Source organism: Ursus maritimus, unplaced genomic scaffold, assembly GCF_017311325.1.
Source record: "Ursus maritimus isolate PB19 unplaced genomic scaffold, ASM1731132v1 scaffold_2, whole genome shotgun sequence".
Taxonomy (NCBI): Eukaryota; Metazoa; Chordata; class Mammalia; order Carnivora; family Ursidae; genus Ursus; species Ursus maritimus.
The window spans coordinates 15,458,660-15,475,983 of record NW_024424452.1 but is presented as its reverse complement, the minus strand read 5'-3'; the positions used below and the strand labels follow the sequence as shown (position 1 = coordinate 15,475,983).

Genomic DNA, 17,324 nt, shown 5'->3' with positions numbered 1-17,324 from the left:
GGGGGGGGGGGGGGGGGGGGGGGGGGGGGGGGGAGGAAGCCATGCGGGTGGGCTCAGGGCTGGGGCAGGACAGGGCCCAGGCTTACCTGTAGGCATCTGAGAGCTGCACAAAGCTGAATTCCTTAGTGCCATAGAGGATGAGATCCTCAGCCATCCTGCTGAGGTGGGTCATGCACAGCGAAGCCCAGAACAGGAACTCAGCTTGTGGGAGGAAAGGGAGAGCAGGCCTTCTGGTCCCCGGGCCTCCCCTCGCTCAGCCTGGAGAAGCCCCAGGTGGAGCAGACACGCGGTGGGAGGAGGCTGGAGAGGTGCCAGGCTAGAGGACAAATCAGAGCACACTGCAGGGGAGCGGCCCTATCGAGGGCAAGCATGCTGGCTCCTAGACTCACCCACAAAGTCGCGCTCACTGGTGGCATCCATGCTGTTGAGGGTGATGGCCCCAAAGTTCAGTTCTGGAGGAGGGGGAGATGGGGAAGGCAATAGGGCTGGGCTGGAGGGCAAGGAGGGCTTCCTGCACCCCAAATCAGGTTGCCCACCCACGTCCTCCTTGAGACCCTTCTAGGGAGGAGCGTAGGGAGGGACAGGAGTGGGGGAGGGTCTCTCGTACAGGTCCCAGGAAGGAAGCAGGAGCCCTGAGTGTCCCCAGTGCCACGCACCCCTGCCACAAGCCTTTTCTTGCCTCTCTAGCCTCAGTGTCCATAGTTAATAAATGAGGGTTTCAACCAGACCCCTGCCCCCTTCCAAGTGTGTGTCTGTGGGAGCTGACAGGCGCTGAGGGGGATCTCCGTGGGGAGGAGGGGCAGGGCACCTCACCTGCTCGGAGCAGCTCCCGGTCCACACCCAGAGGGTTGCCTGCAATGGCCCCGCTGCAGGAACAGGGGATCCCAGGTGACCAGGGCTCCTGGCACATACGCGCATGCACACCCAGAGCCAAGCCTTGCCTGTCAGGCCTGCCACCTAGGCAGCGTGGCTGATGGAACACTTGTCCCCAGGGAGCCGCAATGGCAGACTGTGGGCAACTGGCTGGCTCTCTGGAACCTCTCTGGAGAGCTCTGGCCCCGCTCTGACATACTTGAGAACCGCCCGGTTATCCCCATCTTAGAGAGAGCTGCAGGTCTATGCGGGGTTCCCTCCCTTCCAGGTATGAAGAACCCCGGATGGAGAGGGCAGTTAGTTACCTGGCTGTCTGCCCTGTCCGTGCTAGCTCCCCCTCTTCTGTTGCTCCCCGAGGACCATGTTAACTATGTGCCACAACCCCCACCCCCAACCAGGTCCTCGGAACACTGGGGCCTTACTCACCTCCCCAGGGGCAGGACGTTGACCCGCTTCTGTACCTCCAACAGCCTCTCAGAATCTCTGGTCAGCGCCACAGCATGGCTGTAGGAAGCCAGGGGGCACGAGGTCAGGGCACCCCGGGGCCCTCCCTTCCATCACAGCCCCTCCACAGCACCCCTGCCCTATGCCCCAGCCCACTCACCTCAGGATCCAGTGGCTCCAGCGGATGGGCTGAGCCCTTTGCAGGTGTGTATACCCTGGGAAGAGGACGTCACGTTCCCTGTGGGGGAAGATTAGGAGCAGGGGCCTGAGGGGCTCAGGAAGTCCAGGCAAGCTGTGCCTGTGTCACCCCACACCCTGCAGGCCTGAGCCCCACCAGGGAAAAGCAGGGCCAGCCTTCCAAGGATCTGCCTGCACAAGAAACCAAGTGATATCCTGGGGACAAACACATCATAAAAGAAGAGACCAGAAGTGGGGCGGGGAGATCCAAGGACTGGGCCAGGGCCGAGGAGCCTCCCCGGAGCAGGACTGGAGAGCAAAGGAGGAGACACAGAATGGGTACTACCCGGCAGGGGGAGTCGCATTTGTGACCCCTTGAGAAGCTCACAGAGGCAAGACAGAGACCGAGGTGCTGTATGTGATGTTTTGGTTTTTGTTTTTTTCTGCTTAATAAACAGCTTTACTGAGATGTAATTCACCTACAATTCACCCATTTAAACTCTACACGTCAGTGTATACCCATCACCACATCAATTTCAGAACATTTTCATTCCCCCCGGAGAAGAAACCCTGTAGACATTAGCAGTCACTCCCTATTTCTCCCAGCACCCCCAGGGTGGCGGTTCCTAGCCCTTGTTTTCCCCCAGACGGTAAGGTCTGTGAAAGGTCACAGGGAGCTGGGGAAGAGGAAGGGTCAACCCTGTCTCTGACACCAGGTCTGCAAGGAGCAAAGCCAACCCCAAAGACGTGAGGTCACAGGAGCCAAAACTTGGGATGAGGCCCGTGGGAGGCAGCTTTGGCTGTCCTACACCAGCCACGCTGGGTGGGGACAGGGGGGAGGGATGGCAGACAGAGGGCACAGACCTGGGCTGCCCCAAGCCTACCCAGGCATAGGCAGCCCCTTTCCTCAGGCTTCAAGTATCTGCCTAGGGCCTCAGCCTCCTACTTATGAAGCCTCAGAGGGGAGCCTGCCCTGCCTGCTGAGCTCAGCGGACATGGGAGTAGGAAACATGGCAGGAAATGCCCCCATTCCTGGCTGCTTTGGCTTACTTGGTCTAGGAGTTCCAGGACGCCCCTGAACCCCAGGGCCTGGCTCCCCGACCCTCTTCACCCTTGCCACCTAGATCTGGCCTTCAGGCTGCCTGTCTTGGGGAGGAGGAGGCCCTGGCTGCCCTCGTGCCCCTCCCTGCCACCACCTGGGAGTCCACGGGAGACTCACGCCTCTGCCCGGTCCACCATAGTTCTGATGAGCTCCCAGAGGAGGGCGGAAAGTTTAGAGCAGTTCTGCCGCATCCACAGCCTGAGGTCCGTGACCACCTGCGGGGAGGAGAGGGTGGCACTCAGGGAGACAGATGTGTGGCTTCGCTGGGGAGCCAGGGCCACTGCCGAGCCCTAAATCTGCCACCTGGGCTCCCCGAGATCGGGAATGCACAGGGCCCAGGGGTGGGGTGGGGCGGGGGGCGTAGGAGCGGGCAGCACCTGGTCATTCCGACTTCGGCCCGTGTGGAGCTTCCCTGCGGTTTCACCGATGAGTTCCTGGGGGTGGAGGGAGGCATGGGGTCAGGGTCTGCCTGCTTGTAGCCCAGTGGGGTCAGCCCAGGCAAGGCCTGGCTCCTCCCAGCCCTGTCACCTTCCCTCCCTACTCCTGGGCACTGCCATCTCTGTGGAGGCCACCTGCTCTGAGGGCTGGCCTGCACTCTGCCACTGATGAAGGGAACAGGATGGCGGTGTTTATGCTCCAAGTGGCCAAGGGCGAGGTGGAGAGGGGAGGCCAGGCGGACAGGGAGGGGGTCATACCTTCAGACGCCGCTCGTTGGCTGTGTGAATATCTTCATCATTGGGGTTTAGCTTGAAGGTGCCCTGAGCCCACTCCTCAGCCACCTGTAGCAGATGGCAACAACCCCAGGTGTCAGGGGTCAGCCATCCACAGCCTTGGTCCCACCCCGACTCTGATCACTGAGGGTCTCCGTATAAGAGCTGAGTCCTAGGAGTGCTCCACAGGGAAGTGTAGCCCCCACCCCCAAGGGAGCATCTCAGGCCCAGGTCTCCTTCCCCCATGAGCCACGGGCCATGGAGGCATTAAAAGATGAAGAGAGACACAGCACAGCACATGGTTTAAAGGGCACCTTGACGGGGGCACCTGGGTGGCTCAGTAGGTTAAGCGGCCGACTCTTGATTTCAGCTCAGGTCATAATCTCGGGGTTGTGGGACTGAACCCCGTGTTGGCTCTTCGCTCAGTGGGGAGTCTGCTGCAGATTCTCTCTCTCTTCTTCGCCCTCTGCCCCTCCCCCTGCTTTCTCTCTAAAATAAATAAAGCTTTTAAAAGTTTTTTTAAAAAATAAAGAGCTCTCAATAGACATATCATCACAAGGGAAAATGATGTGCTTGGATGGCCCTACCGCCTGTGCTCGGGACTTGGTAGGAGCCTGGGACCGCGGGAAGGGGCTCTAGGGTGGGCCTCGGGGTGTAGAGGATACCTTGTCCAGTCCACGGAGTATCTGGTCCATCTCAGCCTTGGTGAGGAGCCCCGCCTTCTCCAGGCCCCGGCTGTAGGCCTTGCTGCCCTGCACGTCCACCTCCCACAGGTGCCGGTCGTAGGCAATGGATGAGTTGAACTTCTCCATGATGGGGTCCACTGCGCCCACAAACCGGCCACCCCATAGCTTCCCACTCTGGCCAGGAGAGCAGGAGCGATTAATCTCCTCCCCACCCTTGAGAACAGTGACTCTCACAAAAGGCCCACAGGGGAGTTATCAAGTCTGATGGCAGTGGCAACCAGCAGGCAGGATTATTCTCACTGGACAGATAAGGAAACTGAGGCTCAGAGAGGCTCAGGAACTTGCCCGAAGTCACTCAGGGAGTCAGCGTGGGAATGTGGCTGGACACTGAAGTTAGGGTTCTCTCCCACCCTGTGACACTTGTCTAAGGAAATGATGGCAGGGTACAAGGCACCCTGAGACTACAGCAGAACTTCTGGGACCTGTCCTGCCACTGACCAAGGGGAGAAGTCACGCTGGAATCTGGAGTTTGAATCCAGCTCTGATATTCCAACAATAAGGATAATAATCCTGGCTAACATATATCACATTCTTACTGTGGGCCAGGCATAATTTTAATTGCTTGGAATGCACCAACAGAAACTCTCTGAAGTCGGTACCAATCCTATCCCGCTACAGATAGGGGAAACCAAGGCACAGAGCCCCTGCTGGGGTGGTAGAGCCAGGACTGCAGCCCAGCTATCTGAAGCAGAGTCCGCACACTAAACCCCGTGTTCCACCAGGGCCTCTCTGCTGGCTCTGGTATCCTGAACTTTTGCAGCAGGGACAGGCAAGGGAGCGCCTGAAGGGCCCCATCAGGCTCCAATGGCCTGCATTTCTCTCCCACAGCTTGGGGCAGGGCCTAAGATCCCAACCTCCACCACTCCTTTGGAGAGCGCCTCTGGCACATCTGTTATCATAGGCCTTCTAGAAGGTCACTAGTTGACCCTCTGCCCCCCAGGAGCTAAGGGCAGAGGGGTGGGACAGAGACACCTCTGTTTTGAAAGAGTACAGAGGCCAGGGCATGTGACAGATGGGGGAGGGGTACGGAACACATGGGGAGCCGTCCCAGCCCCCAGAATGCCAAGGAGTAGCAGAGTGCTCCCTGGGTGAAGGTAGGCATTTTACGTCACTGCCAACTTTCCTGTGGAGGGGGAGTTTATAAGTGCTGCTGGGGACGTATGTCCTCCTCTGTCACCCTGCAGTGTCCCAGACCTTTCCTAGCCCCCCGATTGTGAGTATGTATATAACCTCTCTAAGCTGCAGGGTTACCCCTCTGTAACATAAGGGCAATAGCAGCACCTCTCTGCTGGAGTTCTTGTGAGCATTCAATTAGGTAAAATTTCTAAGTGCATACGTAGCACAGTGCCTGGCACTCAGTAAATTCTCTTAGTAAGGGAGGGGCCGAGGGCTGCCAGGGGCAGGGTGGGGGCCTCCAGCGCGCTCAGGCTCCAGGCTGTGACCTGACCCCTCATTGCCCGGCAGCCTTGGCTGTCTGAGGACTCTGCCCTGCAGAAGCAGCCTCCGCCCCCCCTCAACCTTTTGAGTTAGATCCGCCCCTTACCCGCCAAGCCTAGACCTTCTGCAAAGCACCACGTGGGTCCCTTTCCTGTCTGCTGGGGTCAGAGGACCAGGGCAGGCCAGTGCCGGTCAGGATTGGGACCAGCCGGCCCCTCAGCCAGGAACCTGGCACCGCCTCCTCCAGCAGGCCCTGGACTCCCTGCCTGGGTTGTTAGTAATAACAACTACTTAACAAGGGAGGCTGCAGCCAAACCAATTAGCACCAACCCACAGGGCAGCCTGGGGCAAGCAGAAGGCACCTGATGCTCTGGTCTCCTGAAGGCAGCCCACTCTGGATGGGCGCCAAGCTGCCACCCCACTGGCAGGCTTAAAAAGACCCCAGAAAGAGGGGGCCGGGGTGGTTCAGTCCGTTCAGTGTCTGACTGTTGGTTTCTGCTCAAAGTCCTAAGATAGAGCTGCTCCGCTCGGCTCCCTGCTCTGTGGGGAGCGTGCTGCTTGAGATTCTCTCTCCCGCTCCTGGCCCCCTATCCCCACCACAAGCTCTCAATCTCTCTCTCAAATAAATAAAATCTTAAAAAAAAAAATCCCAGAAGGATGTCAGAATGAGGTGCCACCCTGTGGGCTCTGAGGAGAGGGGGAGACCCAATGTGGCAGAAAGGGCCCTCCTCTGACCTAGGGCACATCTGGGCCAGAATGATACCTCTGGGGCAAGGGGGCAGGGGCACTGGTTTGGGCTGGGATGAATGAGCAACAGGCAGTTTAGAATGCACAAGGAAAATAACGTGTTCTTACTGTCAGTATCATTAGCCACCATTTACCGGGCCACCTGCTATGTAGTACGAGAGCCTGGCCCTGTGCTAGGCATGAGGCGGGCACTGTTACCCCGGGAGGTTGACTGACTGCTTCAGAAACCAACTTCGTTTGCGTCCAAAGTCCAGGGCCTGTCGTCCCTCCCCACCCCCCAGCACCATGATCCAGAAACTAGCAGGGCAGGCGTTCTTACCCAGTTTATTCAGATGAACAAACCGAGGTCCAGAGAGAGGAAGCGCCTTGCTAACTAATGAGGACCCAAAAGGACTGGAACCCAGACCTCCTGCTTCCCAGGCCACAGGTACCCTTCACTGGCATCAAGCAAACAGCCCCTTTTACCTGAAAGGTTCAAAGCCCTGACCTGATGATCCAGTACCTTACAGAAGCAGACAGAGATCTATTATTATCCCCATTTGCCAGATAATTCAACTGAGGCCCGAGAAAAGGGACTTGTGCCTAGTCAGTGGTCAGGAAGAGAACCCAGGAGCCCCCTGGCTCTAAGGAAGGGAGGCCAGTGAGACAGGAAGCCACCAGGCACTGGGGCCACTAGGGCCACAGGACATGGTCCCCCACCTCCTGGTTCTTCGCACAAGCCGGAGTCAAGTAGACTGGGCTACACAGAGACAACTGCGGCAGCAGGAGAAGGGGCGCAGGGTGGGGACTAACAGGAAGGGCATCGGGGAAGAAGGAATGAAGAGGTGAGGGAGCTGAAGGAGTGGGCAGCTCCTTTCCTGCCCCCTCGCTGGGAGCACTATCAGGTCAGGTCAGGGCCTTTCCTAGTCTTGTGACTTGGTGAGTGTCACACAGGCTCCTGGGGAGGTGAGGGGAGAGAGCCGACGGTAATGCGGCCACCGGGAAGTCCAGGCACAGGTTTCTCCCAGGCTCCGGCTTGTGCACCAGGAGGTACGCATCGCCTGGAGCCAGCGAAGACGATTACCAGGAAGGTGGCCGGCGGCGGGTCTGGCATCGGGAGATCCCGTGTGCAGGTCACGGCCCTGGTTGGCTCCCAGAGCGCCCCTCCCCCTCGTTTGGAGACTCGGAGGACCTGCGTCCCCGAGGTCCCACTCACCTCCGATGCCATGATGGGCGGTTCCTCGTCGTCCAGGAGCCTGGGTGATCCGGGTCTGGAAGACAAGCCGGGACTGACAACCTCCTCGGCGCCTGGACGGGGTCCCTCGGGCGGGGCCGGCTGCGGGCTCCGGCTCTACGCTTGGCCCCGCGCAGCCTGTGGGGAGGCGGACGTGGGCAGCGCCCAGCGCGCGCGCCAGGGTCGTCGGCGTCCTCCGCTCCGCCCGCCGCGCGCGTCCCTCCCGTCCCGCACTCACCACCTCCTGGCCGCGCGGTCAGTCCCCTAGCCAGCCACCTGGCGGGGCTTTTCTGGCCGCGCGAGCGTCAGCAGCTGCCCGGCCCTGTGCCCGCCTCCTGGCGGCGGGCGCACCAATCCCAGGCGGCCTGGCGGAGTGGGCGTTGCCTGCGCCCTCCAACCCTGGCTGTGGGCGGAGCGGCTTCGGGAGTGGCTTAGGATCCAGCGGCCCCAGGGCGGGGGTGAGGGTGGTGAGGGTGGTGCCTGAGCGACAGCGCTGAGGGCCACACACTGTGCCCGGCTTTGGAAACACCCGTCCAGGCCTGGCGGGCTCACAAGGTACATAAGGTGAAAAGGCATGCCCAATCATTCATTCATTCATTCATTCATTCATTCAACAAAAGGTACCGGGCACCTCTTTTGTGCCAGGTAGAGTTGGACACTGAAGAAAAAGAAATGAGCACAAGAAATGATACCTGGCTCAAAAAGCCCTGACAAAGCGTGGACAGGTGTTCGGGGAGCCCTGATGGCAGCACCGAGGGCGGCGTCTATTTGGGGTACTCAGGGAAGATTTCCCTGACGTGATTAACTATTAACAAAAATGAGAAGCTGGGTTCTAGACAGTGGAGATACGGCATCCAGCTTGTGCCCTGAAAGGGCTTCTGATGGAGATGTCCCCGAAGATGAGAGGGAATTAGCTCTGCAAAGAAGAGGATTAGAATTTTCCCGGCAAAGGGAGTAGCTGGGCAAAGGCCTGCAGGCCAGAATGTGAATGGCCTGCTTGGAGAACAGGAACCGGTTAGAGCGGCTGTAACAAAGGGACAGGAGCAGGGTGGCCAGGAGTGGTGGGAAGTATGTTTGGGCAAGATTATGAAGGGCTTTGAATGTCAATTGGTCCTGTAGATCATAGGGACCAACAGACTGGAATTACTTGCAGTTCCTAGAATGTATCAAGCTCTTTCAAGTCTCCTTAAGTGCCCTTTCCTGTGCTTGGAATGCCCTTCCTTCACTGTCTCACTATTCCCATTTGTCCATCGGTATTCTAGCCAACCATCATCAATGTTGGGGAGACTCCCGGCTGACACGTGTCCAGCTCTGGGCTCCCATTAGATCCTATAGGACCATCTAGTAGTCTTTTCCTGAATGGAGAGCACTGTAGTTGTAGCTTCTGAGTCCTCTCCCCTACCCAGGCCTCATCCACATTATCTCCATGACTCCCACCCTTTCTGGTCTTCTCCCACAGAAGCCCCCAGAACTCGGCTGCATCAGGGCACAGTTAGACAAAGATGGGGAAGCCCATGAAACCAGCTGTGAGCCATGTGGTCCTCTAAACTGAAAGCATTGTGGCAAGTCCCTGGGATCTACTTGCTAGGGTCTGAAGCCTGACATTCCCTTCCCGGGCGGCCACGTGTGGGCACCAGTGGTACTTTGCAAACATGAGTTCACATCCCTGAATAGCTAGCAACATGCAGGGGCCAACCCTCTGGTGAATGAATTGAGGCTGGAAAGAGAGTCAGGAAGATGTTTGAGAGCAAGGCTATAAGCATGAGGCATAACACAGGTAAGGCTGTAAATACAACACTTCACACATCGGCTCGCCAAGTGCCAGACAGTGCTAAAGCCTTACGTCATTGATCTTATTTATCCTCACAGTGGTCCTATTTACAGATGGAGAGGTTGAGGCTGCAAAGGGTTAGGGGTTAGTGGACACGCCCGGGAGCAACCAGTTAGAAACACAGTCTGGCTGACCACACATGACAGAAAAGAGACTGTCACCTCAGATTTGCTTGCAGCAAATAGCAAGCCTGTTCTGTCTGTGCAGAGGCCCCTGCACAGGTGGGGAAAGGAACTCAGAAGAAGAAGGAAGACGAGAAGGCAGCATGAAGGTTTATGAAGAAAAAAAAAGCAGACAAATCAAAAGAGTCTGCAGTTAAGGCTCTGACAGTAGACACTAACATGGACATGACCCTTGATCTTAAGGAAATGTCCTTGGCATTAAAGACTCATGGAAGCACAGTAACCAAGTTCTCTCTAAAAAAGCTGAGGTCCCTAAGCAAAACCTCAGGGAGGCTGAGAGAGGTTTGGAGAAGGGTTCCTGCCAGTGGCCAGTCTGTTGCCAGCACAGGGAAGATGGATAGGAAGAAGTCCTTTCCAACCACTGGAGGCCACCCTCTGCTACCTGTAGTCCATAGACAGGTCAGACAAGGGATCTGAAGGGTGACTATCTCGGGCCTTCAAGAGGCAACACTTAGTCCATACAATAGCCTAGCCACTCCTGCCCCAAGTAGGAGGTTCAGGAGGACCCTAAGTTTGGCCTGGGAGCATGACTGGAAAGAAAACTGGCTCTTGGGCCATTGTGGAAAGCAGTTACAAGTGCATCGTTCTTAAGGACCTCTTTGATGACCGTCAGACCCAGTTCCCCTTTAGAGTGACAGGATGTGGCTGCTGGGGTTTGCGGACTGGGTGAGTCCATTCCCAGGGAATTGCTAGTGTTGTCTGAATCCTGTAATGCAAAAGAAATGGTGGCTGAGATTGAATCAAATTCTCAAGGCTTATTAAATGACAGGTGCACCAATTCACAGCCAGAAAACACTGAACTGCCTTTTGTAATCATAGATTACTTTGTATTTTCCAGATCTATCTATCACCTATCTCTCTCTCTCTGTCTCTCTCTCTCTCTCTCTCGTCTGGCTTTCTCACTCGGCATAATTATTTTGAGGTTCATCCATGTTATTGCATGTATCAATAGTTTATTTCTTTTTATTGATAAGTAGTATTCTGTTGTATGGATACACTCCAATTTGTTTATCCCATTGTCTGTTGATGGACATTTGGGTTGCTTCCAATTTTTGGCTATTACAAATAAAACATGCATGTACAAGTCTTTCTATGCACATATGCTTTCATTTCCCTTGGATAAATACCTATGAATGGAATGACTGGACCATATGGTCGATGTATATTTTATTTTTTAGGAAATTACCAAATAGTTTTGCAGAGTGTTATACAAATTTACTTTTCCCACCAACAGTATATGAGAGTTTCAGTTCTGCACATCTTTGTCAACACTTAGAATGGTCAGTCTTTTTGACTTTAGTCACTCTTATAGGTGTATAGTGTGTTTCATTATTGCTTTTATTTGTATTTCCCTAATGACAAATGCTGAGCATTTTTTCATATGATTATTTGCCATCCATGTGTTATCTTCTTTGGTGAGGTGTCTATTCAAATTTTTTGCCCTTTTTAAATTGGATTCTTTGCTTATTGCTGTATTTTGAGAGTTCTTTTTATGTTCTGGATACAAGTCATTCACCCAGATAAGCACTTTGCAAAGATTTTCATCCAGTCTGTGGTTTGTCTTTTCTTTGTCTGGACAGAATTTTTCTTAGAATAAAAAAAATTTTTTTTATTATATTTTTTTATTATATTAACATATAATGTATTATTTGTTTCAGGGGTAGAGGCCTACGATTCATCACTCTCACGCAATTCGCAACACTCACCATAGCACATACCTCCCCAATGTCCATCACCCAGCCACCCCATCCCTCCCACCCCCTCCTCTCCAGCAACCCGCAGTTTGTTTCCTGAGATTCAGAGTCTCTTATGCTTTGTCTAGAGCAGAAGTTTTTAATTTTGATGATACAAGTCCCTTATCAGGTGTATGATGTATGATCTGCAAGTATTTTTTTCCTATTCTGTGGATTGTTTTTTCACTTTCTTGTTTGTAGCACAAATGTTTTTCATCTTGATGAAGTCCAGTTTATCCATTTTTTTCTTTTGTTGCTTATTTTGGCCATTCTGGGTCCCTTGCATCCTCATATGAATTTTATAATTAACTTGTCAATTTCTGCAAAAAAGGCAGTTGGAATTTTGATAAGGATGTATTGACATCAATTTGGAAAGTACTGATATTTTAACAATATTAAGTCTTCCAGTCACAAACACAGGATGTTTCTAATTTAATAAGATCTTATTTAATTTCCTTCAATAAAATTTTATAATTTTCAGAGCACAAGTTTTGGATTACTTTTGATAAATTTGTTCCCAAGTATTTTATTCTTTTCGATGCTATTATAAATGGAATTGTTTCTCTTGATTTCATTTCCCAGCTGTTCACTGTCGATGTAAAGAAATGTGATTTATTTCTATATATTGATCTTGTGTCTTGCAATCTTGTTGAATTTGTTTATCCAGCAGGTTTTTTTAGTGGACTCCTTATGATTCTCTACATACAATATCATGTTATCTGCTAATATAGTTTTTGCTTCTTCCTTTCCAATCTGAGTGCTTTTTTTTTTCTTGCTTAATTGCTCTGACTAGTACTTCCAGTACAATTTTGAATAGAAGTGGTGAGAGCGGACATCTTTGTCCTGTTCCTGATCTTAGGGAGAAGACACCCAGTCTTTTACCATTAAGTATGGTGTTAGATGTAGGTGTATTAGTTTCCTAGAATGGCCATAACAAAGTACCACAAGCTGCAGTGGCTTAAAGCAACAGAAGTTTATCCTCTCACAGTTCTGAAGGCTAAAAGTTTGGAATGAAGGTGTCGGCATGGCCATGCTCCGTCTGAAGTCTCTAGGGAAGAAGGCTTCTTTGCCTCTTCCTAGCTTCTGGTGACTCTCAGCCATCCTTGGCATTCCATGACTTGTAGCTGCATCATTCTGATTTCTGCCTTTATCTTTACATGGCCTTCTCTCCTAGGTCTCCTCTGTGTCTTTGTATCTAAATCTCCCTCTCCTTTCTCTTAGAAAGACAGCAATCTTTGGATTTAGGGCCCACCCTAATCTTTTAATGAGTATAATGCAAAGATCCTATTTCCAAATAAGGTCATATTCACAGGTCCTGGGGTTGCGACTTGAATATATTTTCCGAGGCAGGGGAGCACAATTCAATCCACTACAGTCATATTTTCGTAGATGCCCTTTACCAGGTTGAGAAATTTCCCTTCTATTCCTACTTCATCGTTATTTCTGTTTAAACCATCAATTATGTTTATAGAGACTTAAATAGTAAGAAAAAAACTTACATATTTGCCTATGTAGTTAGCATTTCCTGGGCTTTCTATTCCTTTGTGTGGATCCAGCTTTCCATCTGCTATCATCTTCCTTTTGTCTGAAGCACTTCCCTATTTTTCTATAGTACCAATGATGAATCCTTCCAGCTTTTGTATCCCTGAAAATGTCTTCATGTCATCCTGTTGTTGTTCTGAGAAATATTTCTTCTATGTACGGAATTCTAACTTGACTCTTTTCCCCAGTATTTTGAAGATGTTGCTCCACTGTCTTCTCACTTGCATTGTTTCTAACGACAAATCTATCAAGCTCATCTTGGTACCTCTATATGTCACATGTTTTTTTTCCTTTTTCCCTCTAGCTGCTTTTAAGATTTTTTTCTTGATCACTGATTTTGAGAAACTGATTGCGATATGTCTTGGTGCAGTTTTCTTCATTTTTCTTGTTGAGTATCCTAGGTCTGTGGATTTAGAAGTTTTAATATTAAAGTATCTTTCTACCCCTTCTTGCTTCTCTTTTTTTGGAGACCCCAATTATTTGTACACAGGCTTGAAGTATCCCACGGCTCATTGATGGTCTTTTATTTTTGCTGATTCTTTTTTTTTTCCGTGTTTCATTTTGGATGGTGCCTATTTTTATGCCTCTAATTCACCCATCTTTTTCTCTATAATGTCTAATCTGCTATCCATCCAATCTAGTATCTCAAATCTTGCAGTTTTCTTTCCTTTTCTTTTTTAACACACAGCTGCTGGTGCATCTTTAAAATATCACAGAGAAGCCTGAAAAATCATCTGGCATCTCGCTGTTTCTGTAGCTGAACAGCTTAGATCTTATCCATTAGTCTGCTGAACTTTTCCTTTTTCAGAAAGATATCATCCAAAAATGTTCTGATATCCTTATTTTTAACTCTTGTGGCTTGCTGAATCAAAGCAGCTGAATTTGATACAAGCTCAATGTCATTTCCTTCAAGAATTAACTGATCTTTCTGGGCTCATGATACTGAACAGACAATGCCTGGCCTCATCTGAACCCAGCAGATGCATTTTTTGCCCAAGAAATTTCAGATTTCAACAAGAGAATCATACTTCTGAATCACAGCATTGATGGGGAAGTGAACACACAGAGACTTTATCTTGTACTGGAAGCCCAGTGTAACACTCGTAACCATGCTCTGCGCATGACTACAGAGTGTGAACGGTAGCCAGTTCCTTTCTATTGCCCTACCATCTGTCCACTTGGAGCCCCTTCTTTTTCTTTTCAAGGAAACTGAGTTCTACATTGATGTAATTGGAGTCCCTCCTCAGGTTTCTTCTTCTTCTTCTTTTTTTTTTTTTTAAGATTTTATTTATTTATTTGACAGAGAGAGACAGCCAGAGAGAGAGGGAACACAAGCAGGGGGAGTGGGAGAGGAAGAAGCAGGCTCCCAGCGGAGCAGGGAGCCCGATGCGGGGCTCGATCCCAGCACCCTGGGATCACGCCCTGGGCCAAAGGCAGATGCTTAATGGCTGAGCCACCCAGGGGCCCCCCCTCAGGTTTCTTCTGGGGGGCTTCACAATGACGGTAGAGCCCTCCAAAGTGATGTCAACATTTTCTGGTATGCCAGTTCTGATTGCTGAGAATGATCTTTATTCTCATGGTAGATGGGCAAAAAAAAAAAAAAAGCTCAAATCTTTTAGTTTTCAACTCTAGACTTTGGTTTGGGCCTTTTTAAATATCTTTTATGTCTCTGCTTAACCTTTTTTTTTTTTTGTATGAGGTGATAATTTTATTATCATTTTCATAATATTTTAACTTATTATTGACATCATATAGAAATGCTATTGCATATTAACTTTTTGTTGTGGTAGAAAACATGTATCATAAAATTTATCATCTTAGCCATTTTTAAGTGTACTGAACTACGGTTCAGTAGTGTTGAGTATATTAACATTGTTGTGAGACAGGTCTCCAGAACTTTTTCGTCTTGCAGAACTGACAGTATATACATTAAACGACAACTCCCCTTTACCCACTGCCCCTAACCCCCAGTCACCATCATTTTACTTACTCTATATATGAATTTGACTATTTTGTATTTCTCATATAAGAGGAATCATACATTATTTTAAATTTTGTGACTGGTTTATTTCACTTAGCATAATGTCCTCAACATTCATCTATGTCCCTATAAATCTTCTTGAGTTTTGCTCTGGGATGCAGTTAAATTATTTGGAAAGAGTTTGATCCTTTTAGGTTTTGTTTTCATTCTTTGCTAGGTAGGCCAGTAGCAATGCTCAGTCTAGAGCTGATTATTTCCCATTCATGAGGGAAGATTTTCCTCAATGTTCTACCTAATGAATTACAAGTTTTCCCAGTCTGATTGGCAGACACAGGCACTATTTCCTCTATTCCTTTTAGGTTGTTCTTTCTCCCACATTCAGTTTCCTCACATGCATGCATTGGTTCAGTAATCTGCTGAATACTTGAGGAGGACCCTCTGTAGACCTTCAGAGTCCTCTCCCTGTATGGTTCTCTTCTCTCTGCTACTCTGTTTCATGAACTCTAGAAGCCTCTGTCTCTCTTGGCTCTCCCTTTTGTCTTCTCAACTCAGGGAGTCCGCCAGGCTCTGCCTCTGTTCTGCCTCCCTGCATCATGTCCTGAGAACTTTCTCAAAACAGTAAGCTGGATTATTATAGGGCTCACTTCTTTTATTTCTGTCTCTCAGAAATCGCCATCCTTCATCGAAAATCTTTCTTTCATGTACTTTATCTTTCAAAAAAAAAATTTTTTTTTTTGTTTGTTTCAGCCATCTTGGTCAGAAGCAAAAATCCAGTGGCAGTTATTTAACTCGAAAGATAGGGTGGTGGAGTCAGACTTAACCTTGGTTTAAATCTCAACTCAGTCACTTACTGTAAAGTGGAGGGAAAACTTCTGTATCCAAATGCCTATTTGATTTTTTAAATTTTTTTAAATGCATTTATTTGAGAGAGAGAGCATGAGCAGGGGGGAGGGAGAAGCAGACTCCCTGCTGAGCAGGGGAGCCTGCCGTGGGGCTCGATCCCAGGACTCTGAGATCGTGATGTGAGCTGAAGGCAGATGCTTAACGGACTGAGCCACCCAGGCGCCCTTTTGATGTTTAAAAGACATTCAAAACTGAATCCCTGATCTTCCCCCCAAGTGTGGTCGTGGTTCTGTCCTTCCCATGACAATAAATGGCAATACCATCCGTCTAGTTGCTCAGACCAAAAACTGTAGTGTCATCCTTGACCCCTGTTTTTCCTTATACCCAAATTCAATCAGTCATATAATCCTGTTGGATATATTTCAAATTATACCCAGAATCCGACTGTTTCTCCCCTCTCCACCGCTTCTTCCTGGACTGAGCCATCATGGACCATGATCTTTTGCCTTCCCACTGTCCCTGCTTCTCTCTCTCTCTTTTTTTTTAAGATTTTATTTATTTATTGGACACAGAGAGAGACACAGCGAGAGAGGGAACACAACAGGGGAAGTGGGAGAGGAAGAAGCAGGCTTCCCAGCAGAGCATGGAGCCTGATGCTGGGTTCGATCCCAGGACCCTGGGATCACGGCTTGAGCCGAAGGCAGGCGCTTAACGACTGAGCCACCCAGGTGCTCCCCTTATAGGGTCTCTTCTCAACACAGGAGCCAGAGAGATTCTTTTACAGTTTAAATTAGATCATGCCACTTCTCTGCTCAAACGTACCCTACGGCTCCCCATTTCACTCAGAGTGCAAGCCAGTGTCCTTCCAGTGGCCTAGAACCCAGTGACCTGCCCTGCTCCCTCCTTCCTTAATACCTCTCTACCCTCTTCTCCCATGACTCTCCTGTCACTCAATCACTCTCTACTCCAGTCACACTGGCTCCCTGTGTTCTTCAAACATCCAGGCATGTTCCTTTATGTTTCCTTATACTTTATACTTCTTGCTGTTCCCCTTGTCTAGAATGTTGCCCCACATCTCTTCATCTCTCATGTCCTCAAAACCTTCTTCATGTCCCTGCCACAAGTCACCCTCTCACAAAGTGAGGACTTCCCTCAACTACCTCGTTTAAAGGAGAAATTTCTCTTTCTACCTTCTTACCTTTATTTTTCTCCACAGCATTTATCACTCTTTGACATGCGACATTTGTTATCTGTTTATTTACAGCAGTCCCCGCACACTAGAATGTGAGCAGGGATTTCGGTCTGTCTTACTCTTTAACGCATTCCAAGTACCTAGATCATTGAAGGAACACAATAACTATTTGCTAAATGAAAAAGAAAAAAGGATGACTAAATGAGTAAAAGTACCTCGCCTGTATGATTCGTTGTGAGATCTGAGTTAATAATATAGGTACGATTTCAAGACTGGGTCTGGCAGCTACATAATTGGCGCTCAGTACATGTGTCGTCATTGCTGTAATTCACAACAACTGAACGCCCAGAAGGGGGAAACAAGGAGGAAAGGGAGAGGCTCTTCTCTCATCACACCTCCCGAGCATCATGGTAGGAAATTCCAAGTTCTGGCTCCTGCCTGAGGGAAGTAGTTAAGGAAACAGTTTAAAGGTAGGCGGAGGTGTTTTCTATATATAAATAGGGCAATAAACACAGAATAACAATGATAGCTAATATTCCTTGAGCTCTGTGTGCTAGGCTCTTGCTAAACT

The 17,324-nt window shown here is 50.0% G+C and overlaps 1 protein-coding gene across 1 annotated transcript in view; it reads right to left on the bottom strand.

Annotated features, from left to right (window-relative positions):
• ASL (argininosuccinate lyase) overlaps positions 1-7,775 on the bottom strand; it is a 9,765-nt gene extending 1,990 nt beyond the window's left edge. The window contains exons 1-11 of the mRNA XM_040635005.1: positions 7,688-7,775; positions 7,432-7,486; positions 3,972-4,166; positions 3,292-3,375; positions 2,974-3,030; positions 2,714-2,811; positions 1,478-1,555; positions 1,300-1,377; positions 814-866; positions 390-452; positions 87-201 (exon numbers count right to left, since the gene is read on the bottom strand). Of these exons, the coding sequence (XP_040490939.1) occupies positions 87-201; positions 390-452; positions 814-866; positions 1,300-1,377; positions 1,478-1,555; positions 2,714-2,811; positions 2,974-3,030; positions 3,292-3,375; positions 3,972-4,166; positions 7,432-7,443 (833 nt within the window). The 5' untranslated portion in view covers positions 7,444-7,486; positions 7,688-7,775. The remainder of the gene's footprint in view (positions 1-86; positions 202-389; positions 453-813; positions 867-1,299; positions 1,378-1,477; positions 1,556-2,713; positions 2,812-2,973; positions 3,031-3,291; positions 3,376-3,971; positions 4,167-7,431; positions 7,487-7,687) is intronic.
• Positions 7,776-17,324: the final 9,549 nt, after the last annotated feature.